The sequence below is a fragment of the Talaromyces atroroseus genome (genome assembly GCF_001907595.1).
Source record: "Talaromyces atroroseus strain IBT 11181 chromosome Unknown scaffold_1, whole genome shotgun sequence".
Taxonomy (NCBI): Eukaryota; Fungi; Ascomycota; class Eurotiomycetes; order Eurotiales; family Trichocomaceae; genus Talaromyces; species Talaromyces atroroseus.
Window position 1 is genome coordinate 2,685,473 of NW_017971433.1, and position 10,768 is coordinate 2,696,240.

Sequence of the window (10,768 nt, forward strand, 5' to 3'; positions counted from 1 at the left end):
CTGTCGTTTCAAGTGGAATAAGTAGACGAGGTAAATGAGACGGTGAGGTTGGCAAGGAGTCTGCAAAAAGAATCAAACAAAAACCGCCCACTGCAGTAGACACCTAGATATATGTATTTATGCAATGGTATATATTTCTGAAATTCCAATCTGCGGATCGGCTTTGGACATTCGACGTAATTTAGTCGGTGGACACTACATACATTTTGAACATGGAAATACAACCTTACAAAGATGCGTGATGCCCAGTGAAGCGACCAAGTTTCGCCGCCTTGATGCGTGGCCAACCACCCAGTACCTAGTTACCAGTTAGTGCAGTGCAGGCGTGGTCCTATGGCTCGCTTGATTATTACCTCCTGTTAGTGATTCTATTACGGGGCGAGGACCCGTTTTCTGTTCGTTAGCATGTAGACCCAGAAAGGCAAGTTGTATGTACCTGAGTCAAATAGGAAACAGGGCCCAAGACCACAGACGAGTTGAGAGTGAAACGAAAACACGATTCATCGATGGCAGTCCGCGGTTGATCTGATAGGCTGCCCTTTTTTCCCCCTCCCATGCAGCAGAAGATCCATCGGGGTCTTACTAACCAACAGGTAGTAAGAAGTGTTGCTTCCAGACCTTCGGTTTTTTACCACGTATGGGATGCTATTGCGCAGGTCAGGCAGCTATCCGTACGGTGACGCTCTCCGACACTCACTCGGTGGAGAGAGTGCAAAGAGTCCTTGCTATTAGTTGGACTTTGGGCACTCGTGCTGCTGTTGGTCATCCAGTGACCGCCACTTATTCGACTATACAATCTCTATTTTGTAACTTAGTTCAGTAACTAGTTCGTTGGCTGTTAACTTGTTCGAGTATCTACTGACTGTGGTGACTCTCTCGGTCCGGTAGTTAAACGGCGTGAATAACCCCACTGGGTCTGACAGCAGTTGTAACTAGCAAAGCATACCAAAGTAAGATCCGAGACACACACAGTGTCAGTGGCCATATGAAAGCCCGATCAGCTAATTCAAGGCTATCGCAATCTGCCAGAGTCAGGCACTCGAAGTCGTCGACAAAAGGAGGAAGAAAGAAAGGCGGACGGACGGCCGGCCCGGGTAAGCGGGCCGTACCGTTTCCTACCTTTGTCTCGTCTACAGTCATTGAGCCCATTAGGTACTGAGGACATAGAATATTGATTTACGGAGTACTTGCGTAGTGACTTCCGAGTATTCGTTCAACTGACCGGCTCAAAGTGATGCTGAGAGAACGAGTCACCGAGAGAAAAGAGTTAAATTAGCTGCTCGGATCCACTCCAGCGCCCTTTTCACCGCAATGACCACGGGCATTTTGGGGCATGCCACGTCGAAAACCTAACTTACCTAATGAAATGAAACTAACTAGTTAAGTTCTACTCTAGGGCTGTGTCTGGCAGGATCAAGGGTACCTTAAAAAGGCTTTCATCCATCCAGCGTACCTTCTGTCAGGCAGTACTATGTCGATACGATGATGACCTCTAATGATAAGACTCATAGGTCTGGATTCCATAAATCTGGTTCACATGCCAAATCTCCCTCGGTGATAGATATGAGACGGTTGGGGTTTTCTGATAAACGTCGTCGTAAACAAAGGAGATGTAGAAAGTTTTCATTTTTGTTCGTCTGCTCGTCTGTCTCTGCCTCCAAATCTCAAAAACGGAGATTGAGAAATTGCGGCTGTTGAGACCTGGCCACGTTTTGGTTGTAAAAACAGATCAGATCCAATCAAGCAAACAATCAACCACCAATGCGCTAGTTGCAGATATCCTTGTCCCTTCAAAAAAAAAAAAGGTCCTGTATAAAAGATGGCTGAGATGTTGTTATCATAGCCATCAATTAGACCGGTACCCTTTTTTTATCGGGACAGAGCCACACGGGACAGATGCCTAGTCCTTAGTCGAATGTCGGAGACAGAAAAGTAGAGTGAAAAAAGAAAGAAAGAAAAACATAGACAAGTAAAAATAGACAAACGACAAGATACATAGTATCAGCATGAGGCATGGAAAAAGATAAGGAAGCCGCATTTCTATAGGTCATAGCTTGGTGATAAATGTCGATGGAAATAGACTGAACTTGCAGTTAGTGACCAGGGTGGATCCTGTGGAAGCCTGTTACCTCGTGTGTTAGATGTATAGCGATCGCGACCAAATCGACTAGACTGATGTCTAGAAATCTAGATAATATCCCAGACATCTTCAGCGGCGTGGCAGAATTTGCTGCAAGCCACACTGGCACTGAGACTGTAATTGCTAATAGCGATTGCATCATCTTTGAATGCGTCCGCGAAATCATCGCGGCCTTTGGCCATGGCGCCAACAAAGACACAAATGCTTTCTTTGGGACCAAGAGAACCAATGTATTCATTGACTCGCACGACAGGAGCTTCGAAACTCAGAGTGACTTTGCGGCAATTAGGCGGCAAATGGTCCGTGATAGGGTTCTTAATGACCTTGAGCAACTTTTCTTGTGAGTTGGTAGAGCGGATGGAAAGTCGATGGAGTAGTTGCACCATCAAGCCGGCAAATCGTTTAAAGGTACGAGGAATTCGGACGGTGGGGCTGACTTCAATGAGCACGCCTTTGGCTGTATGGATATAGATCTGGAGTCGTCCGGCTTTGTTGATAGGCGAGTCGAGCAGGGTAAGCAGGCACTGCCGCACATCAATGGTTAGATGGTGCATTCTTCTTTCCAAAACATTGTATCCCTCACCTGATGAGTGATATCGGGGCGAGCATCGCTAATATCCCGGTTCATTTTGCGCATTACTCCAATATGCTCATCACTGTTGAGGAGAGAGTATTTCTCCTCGCGACCATTGCGCCCACCATGCGAAGATCGATATGTCTCCAAACTTGCGTTGGATAGCACGACAATTAGGCGCTTGGTGTCCTGATCGCCAGGAGCGACAGGCACATGTTGTTCCGCGACGAGTTGGGGGAGCTCGGGGGGAGGGCAGGACTGGGTCCCTGCGTCCATGTTCGGATCAGTAAAAATAAACGAGGACCTCGATGTGTTGAAGCATCCAAGATCCGCTAGCGAATGACGCTTGGGAGCGCCATGCAATAATGGAAGGGAAAGAAGGGGGAGATTCGATCACTTGTAGTCTTTGAGGGGGAACGAAAAGAATTCTGCACTTACTAGGCCGCTTTCTCTTACCGCCGTCCTCTGCGCCGCTGTTGCTTGCGTTCGACATGATGACTGATTATCCGCGACGTGAGTGATTCTCGTCGTTCGGAGATATTTCCAGGGTTCTTTCTCTTCTTGTCCAGTGGGTGGAAATCAAAGAAATTTGCGGAAGCGAAGAGATTTTGGGATCTCAGGGTTCGACGGGATCGAGGAACGTCAAGCGAATTAAGCACGCACCACTCCAGTCATGGACCATGTGTCACAACAGCAGGACGGATGCAACGATTTTGCACACAGCCAGACAAAGTCCGCGAGCAGGCAAAAGACTGTCAGACTGTCAAAGAGTCAGCTTGTACGGTGGGGGCTGGATGACTGCCGCTGCTCGGCACGTGATTGGTTGCTTCTTTCGGCGCTCCGGCTTATTATTAATTCGCTCGATCCTTCTGCAGCAATTCACATCACAGTTCTCGGCTTCGGTCGGTGCTGTCGCTTGATGCATGCCTGGACAGACAGGATCTGTTAACAATCAGTGGGATACATCGGGGATTTGCTGGTGTGCACGGCTTCGGTCTTGTATGGCCTCTGTTGCCTTGCCCGAACTTATCTGTGTCCTAACTCCGCAGACCATCGAAAATCCGAAGATTTCAACTAGGGCATGATAACACATCGATGCAGCTGGGCTCCGACACCATCTCGTATTCTGACTTTGGAGCGAGTTTTGTTTTCCAGCGACTGCTGAGGCCGGCTTACATTACAGTTCATCTAGGTCAACTCAGCCTTGCTAGTTAGTTAGAGAAATCGAAGGCTGATCGTGACGTGTTGGGGGGAGCTACAGCGCGTGTACAACAACTCCAGCTTCCATTTGGTCTCACAAAACTGGAGCTCACTGGCCAGAGGCGTAATTTGGTGGTGGCAAAGAGCTTTTAGGCAGCCTGTAAGCATCCGGCATCTGGTGGGCTAATCTGACTTGGCCCAAGCCATGGAGGTACCTCAATTAAATTTGCTATCCGTCCTCTGATTATGATATAGCACTAACTCATCACATCACAATAAGTTCTCTACCTAGTGAGTCAATAATAATTAAGAACACCTATGTAGTAAGGCAAGCTGTAACTCCAGTCCCAAGTTAGGGGGCCCTGCCGGGGATCGCTGCTCCTTGGGGCCCGCGAAAGCTACACCAGCCAACCACAACTGCAGAGGCAGAGCAGAGACGTGACTCGTGAGACGTGAAAGGCTTGAGAACGAGGGCAAGAAGAGATAAAGCTTGAGTCATAGCTGTCTGCCTCCATTCCCGCTCTTGACTCTGCTTTCATTTTTGCCTCCCCATACCCAGGCAGGGTATGGAACAATAAGGAAATATCGATTTGGCTTCCGGCGAATTCCGGGCCTTTTTTGTTATCATCATTCGATCGCGCTCTCCTTTTTTTTCTCCAGCGGCCTTGATTAAATATTCGCTTCTCGACTCTGTGGAATCTCACGAGCGAGTCCTGTAAGGAGAGAGCAGAGAGGGTTCTTTTAGCCGGCACGAGGCATTTGGCAAGGTGGATGGGGCTGGGTAGAGCCATCTACTCATATCACCAGCCAGGGCCAGGCAGCAGCAGCCGCCGCCATAAATAACAAGCGACTCCAAGCCTGCTCGACGCCAAACGCAAGATTGAACAAGCAAAAACGGCGCGGATGGCCGGCGGGTGACGTTGAGCCAACACCGACCAATATAGCCCAAAACGGACTAGCCCGGCCCTGTCGCGTTCATAAATTATTTGCCCGCCCGCCCGCGTTAAAATAATAACAATAAAAAGTAAACACCATTCTCTGCTGCACCCATGAAGTTTCCCGTTACTGAATCCACCAGAGCCCAGTGAGATGCCGTGGACGGTCACAAACTCATTCAAAAGGTAAGCCCAGTCTACGTTGCGATCAAATCCTCTACCCCCTGAATAGGAGCTTGTCCTCGAGCTGTGCAAATGATTCCAAAAGCGTCCATTCTAACAGAATCAGGGGCCTCATGAAAACATACGGGAGACAGGTCCGTCGTGTTCACGATGAAGACACATATCATGCTTCGAAAAAACGACGCGTAGAAGCCGCCGACGATTCAGAGGATGCCGAGGCAAACCTGCGATATGCCATTCGCGAGTCGTCGGTCGCGGTGGCTGTGTCCAGCCCATCGCGACGCAACTCGGTCATCTTCTCGGAAGCGACACAAGAAGAGCTAGACGACCTGTCCACGCCGCCCTCGTCGCCGCCACCCCGTCTGACCCCGCCTCCCGTCAACACCCGGAAGCCGACGTTCTCGTTTTTGAAGCGCAAGAAATCATGCGCCACCAGCACCAAAGAATCCGCGAATGGAACTCCCTTGACGGAGGTGAATTCCAACAGCGTTCGTTCGGGGACCGATCACCAGTCCAACAAGAAGAGCCAACAGCAGCCTCCCGTGCTGAAACAGCTACAGATCGATGCCGGCATCAATGTGCGACGCAGTTGCAGTCTCTGCGGTATGGAATATGTTCCGTCCAATGCCGAAGACGCCGATCTGCACGACAAGTTCCATTCCATGAATGCCGTTGGTATCGACTTGGGCAAAGCGTTTGTCAAGGCAAACGCGTCGCGTTGGGTCTACGAAGCGGCGCGGTGTAAGGAAGGCTATGTGGTGATTGTCGATCGCAAAGGCTCGCCAGCGGCAAGGAATCAAGCGAAAAAGGTGCTTGATGTGGTCAATCGGGAGCTATCGTCGCCGCCAATCGACGACGCGACTTTATGGAGCCAAGTTGAGCCACCAAAACGCCTGCGCAAGAACGGGAAGAAGGAAGAGACCGACCGTTATAAGGTTTTCCTTCACATGAAAGACAGCAAATGCATGGGACTGTGCCTCGCGGAGCGAATATGGGAAGCACAGCCCGTCAAGATGGATAATGCGGCAACTGGCAGCGGTGGCAATGATGAACACCAGCATCAAAGTTCCTCGATCAGCGTACACAATACCTTTGACCCGGCCATTGTAGGCGTTTCGCGCATTTGGACTTGTGGCTCTGCCAGACGGCGAGGCATTGCCATGGATCTTCTAGACTGTGTCGTCAGCAGTTTCATTTATGGACTTGACATCCCAAAGGAGCAGATCGCCTTCACGCAACCAACAGAGAGCGGGACACGCCTGGCTGGATGCTTCTTTGGTGCTGGAGAGCCCTGGCACGTATATAACGAAAGCCCAGATGTGTCATAACAACCGTTCGCTTTCCCGCTTTTATATGCAACAGTTTTTGCTTTGACATATACACGACTGTCAACTTCTGTTTTGGATAGGGCGATTGTGGCTCTATTATATATTGATATGCCTGACATTATATTGCAAGCTATGATGGGCATTGTACTACTATTGACTACTATATTTTCGGCATTCTGTTTTATTCCGGACACTATTATATGAGCAAACTAGTTAAGTATCAAGTATAGTTATGATTACTCCCTATGGAGCCACTGGATATTTTCTTAGTTTTCATATCAATCGTATAGTTCTCTTTGAATTTACTGGTAGATAATTCCTGTTGAATGCTGAAAGCGGAGCTCCCATGCAGGCTGCCACTTACCTCGGAGGCTTAACAAAAACCAACACCACCACGCTGCAACTTTTTCCTTCTTCACACACAAACACACTTCCCTCTCTTCTTCGACCCTCTTGATGCTTGAAGGTACGCGGGTTGTTTGCGATGTCTGGGTCAAATCCTTTCCGCCGTAGCAAGATCATACCCACCGATGAAAGCCTTCCGTCAGTTCCGAATGACAGTCATGACGCGATAACGTCCGGCACAGCACATCCTTTCGATGGCGAGTCTTGAGGCCAACGCACTTTTCTTCCAATTGGCATACTAATTATATCCTGTTTTCACAGTTACAGTGTCCTCCGTGCCTCAATCCTCCTCTCAATCCAAAATAGTTCGCATTGCAACGCCGCCTCTGCCCTCTTCTCCGCCTTCCGACTCGACATCAAATTTCCCCGCAGTGTCCTTTACGGGGATCGGGAGGACACACCACAGAGGCTCACCATCACCGGAAAATAGCGACAGCAGCATATTGTCGGATCTACCTGGACCGAGTCGTTTTGATCCGCTTTCATCCGACCATGTCGTGACCGAGAAGGACAACAGTTATCGTCACCGCCAGTCCATTGCCGACACGAGGAGCCCCGCGGATGCAGCAGGGGCTTTGCCATCGCCACCTTCTGAACGACTCTCTTATAGCCGGTCTGTAATGAGCGAACCAAGAAGATTGAATGGGAAGTCAAATAATGACGACAACAACAACAATACGCTTGACGTCGATGCGTTTACGAGATTACTCTTAACGGGCAGTGCGCAAGCTGCGTCAAATACCACATCCAGAGCTACTACCAATCCAGATACAGCTTCGGATCCGGTCACACGCGCACAGTCGGATGTTTCTGGCGTTGATAGTAAGCCCAATAGCAGTACCGAGCCGAACACTTTGCGACAAATTGGGGTTGATGATATCGCAGGGATGACTAGGGCCTCTACGCTTCCTGTTATGACAGGATCAAACGAGATTCTGAGGTCATCAAGTACTAGAAGACCAAAACCACCACCGCCCAGATCTCATCATGGGAAACCTATCAAGCCCGGGGATTCGGCTCCGCTTTCGAGCAAGATTAGTGAACGCGACACGCCCAACTTCATGTCGGTGCAGTTTCGGACGCCGCCGCCTGCGAATCATCGAGAGTCACTATCTTCTTTGGGTCGTACATCATCACCTACCTTTTCAGAAACTGATACAGCAGATGATGCCTCCTCCCTGCGCAGAACTCCTTCTCAGTCGAAAAGACCACCCACGCCACCCATCGCGCGACGCCGCAGTCAAATGATAAAACAATCCACTTTAGACAGGCCCAATCGTTTATCAATGCCACCCAAATCTCTCGGATCTCAACTCTCTGGACCTCTGAGTCCCGGGATTGGAGCCAAGACACCTCCTCGACCGCCATCCCGACGTCACGATAAAGCGGTGGCCGCAGAATCTGTCTCACAACCCAAGTCCTCACTATCGCAAGGTGAACTCACACCACCAGTCAGCCTCTCGATGGATGAACAAGCTAGCACTGCGTCATTATCTCCACCCTCACGGCGGTCATCGGTCAAACAGAATCCAGCAGGTTCGACGACGACGACGACGGAAAGTGGAACGCTTATGCCACCACCTCCGCCGCCTCCTCGACGTCTTCGGGCTTCCAGCAAGGGCAGCAATAGTAGTGCGCAAGCGACTGCTCTCGTCGCTGGTATTCCCGCTGAGAAGGCTGGTGTGGATGATAATGAGACAAATACTGAGCCGCCCTCATCATCCAACATGCAGGACATTCTCGCCGATCTCTCGAGGCTTCAACAAGAAGTCGACGATCTCCGTGTTCATTATGAGGGTCGGAGGGTTAGTCAATGACCGAGTATCGAATGATCCAGTGAGTTGTATTGTATTCAGTATATAACCGTTCCTGCTACGATCTAGTTTTTACAAGGTGTATATATTACCTAAGGCCCGGCGTTTTATTAAGGTATCTGCTGTTAGTTTTAGATATCATCTTACATATTGAACATACATTATCTATCTATATATTTTTTTTTTAAAAAAATCCATTCGCTCCCTCGCATTTCTGCCAGAGGACATGACGTCAGCGCTACCGGCCAATAAGAGCCGCACAATGTTCTAGTGAAGCAACCCCCACGTCGAAGTCGGACTTCTTCCTTTTGCTCAACTTCATGCATGTTTTTCTATCTGCCGACTTTTTGTGTGAGCCAGCAGATGCAGAGGCCATCGTTGGATAAGCAGCTCTTCAAATTGCAACAGCTGGCGACTGTGTACCTCTACTTCTACAGACCTGCCTGAAGTTCCTTGCACAATCGCTCCTCGGCCGACACTGTTAGCAATACACGACAACCCTTCGTTGATATATACGACTCAGTTTGAAAGAGTCGTCAAAAAAGAGAAAACATGACGGAGAACAGAATGTCAACGCCAACTCTCATCAACTTACCTCCTCCGCCATCAGATCCCGTTACTCCTTCTGAGATGGGGCCGTATGAATCCCTCTCTTTCTAATCCTTAGCCATACCGTATACTGACCGAGTAAACCGCATACAGTGGCACTCCCAACTCCGGCACTACCTCCTTATCTGCCCTATCAACAACGGCCATCAAGGATGGTCACCAGGGCCATCCTCATCCCTATGCGCGGCACACGCACCATTCCTCATCGGCATCTGCCACATCAACCTCCACTCTAGATGCAGAACGCGCAGATCGCATATCACGTCTGGCTGGATTAGAGCGGATAGCAACAGCGCGGGCAGGAGGAATGCAACATGGGATGTCCGGTTCGGCGGCGGCGGCAGCAGCAGCAGGCGGAGGATTCCCAAGTCACAATTATACTAGCCCCAACAACAATAGCAACAATAACAACCAACTATACAACCAAGGATACTTCGATAGCTATCCACAGATGCTCAAAGAGAGAAGCACAGTTGGCAGCGCAAGTGCAACGGGCAGCATCGGAGGACGCACGACATGGGCTAGCGGGAGCGATGCGTTCTTCGACCCAGATAAGATGAGCGAGGACCATGATAATGACGGCGCTTCGAGTGTGGGCGGCATGAGTGACGAGGGGAATGCGAGTCTGGTGGGCTTTGGTGAAGGCGCCAATAGCACGATTAGCGGGCCTATTTCGAGTGCGCGATACCACCAGACTTCTAATTCTTCCTCCTCCTCCAACAACAACAACGTTTCAGGACGAACGCCGTCCTTTGGCAGCCCTCCTGGTGGTGGTGGTGGTGGCGGCGGTGCCACCAATCGCAATAATAGTGGAATGCAACCATTATCATTTTCTTCGCAACAGCAGCAGCAACATCTGTCTCCGTCGCCGGCTGGATCGAATACTCCGGAGCCATTGGACGATGCGCGCATGGTGGATGGAATGACGTACGATGCTGATGTTGTCGATACTACTGTGCGTACACCCCGTCTGGTCGAGAGCAACCATGGCAGTGAAGTACGAGAGCAGAACTCTTCTCATTCTGCTGGGGAGAAATAGTATGCCTTTGGTCTTGTTGCTACATTCGTGCTGAGTGGTGGGTTATAGCTTATGGCGTCTCTCCAGATGTGAGCGGGGGTTGTTTTTTTTTTTCTTTCTTTTCTTTTTTTCTCCTTAAATCTTGGAACATGACTGTGACCTTTGTACCTCTCTTCGACGGCATGTCTTATAACACAATTTGAAATACCTTTTAATTTTATTATCATGATTTTTCTGCCATATAAAAAATACGCCACGCCCCTACTTAGCTGATCTACCCGCAGATTAGCCGTTAGTTAGTAAGGTTAGCTTAGCTCCTCCACACAACCCAACAATCTCTTCACGTCGCCCTCGCTCTTCCTCTCTTTCTCTCTCCGCACCGCTTCTCCAATCCGCCTCTCGCCTTCCCCCCCCCCGTTTCACCCTTGTCATTGCTGGCATTTACTTGTCAAGCACAAATCACGGAGTGGTTCCTATTTCCTGCAATTTACTACGACGTCTAATTGCTCTTTTCAAACCGAGTCGAAAAGACTGACCCGCGAGCGCTGTCAGCTAGGTATGA

General features: G+C 49.7%; 3 protein-coding genes across 3 annotated transcripts; 2 read left to right on the forward strand and 1 right to left on the reverse strand.

The window, feature by feature from the left end:
• Positions 1–2,187: 2,187 nt before the first annotated feature.
• Positions 2,188–3,207, reverse strand: UA08_02024 (Ribosomal RNA small subunit methyltransferase NEP1; the record flags this gene model as incomplete). Its single annotated transcript, XM_020261752.1, has 3 exons — positions 2,188–2,664; positions 2,724–2,980; positions 3,153–3,207. 3 exons carry the CDS (start codon positions 3,205–3,207, stop codon positions 2,188–2,190), a joined length of 789 nt encoding a protein of 262 aa, XP_020123171.1.
• Positions 3,208–5,003: 1,796 nt separating this feature from the next.
• UA08_02025 (hypothetical protein) lies at positions 5,004–8,582 on the forward strand (the record flags this gene model as incomplete). The annotated part of the gene is made up of 4 exons (XM_020261753.1): positions 5,004–5,035; positions 5,133–6,330; positions 6,697–6,826; positions 7,027–8,582. The coding sequence occupies 4 exons, from the start codon at positions 5,004–5,006 to the stop codon at positions 8,580–8,582; spliced, it is 2,916 nt and encodes a 971-aa protein (XP_020123170.1).
• A 549-nt stretch (positions 8,583–9,131) lies between these two features.
• Positions 9,132–10,227, forward strand: UA08_02026 (hypothetical protein; the record flags this gene model as incomplete). Its single annotated transcript, XM_020261754.1, has 2 exons — positions 9,132–9,217; positions 9,282–10,227. 2 exons carry the CDS (start codon positions 9,132–9,134, stop codon positions 10,225–10,227), a joined length of 1,032 nt encoding a protein of 343 aa, XP_020123173.1.
• Between the last annotated feature and the right edge of the window lie 541 nt (positions 10,228–10,768).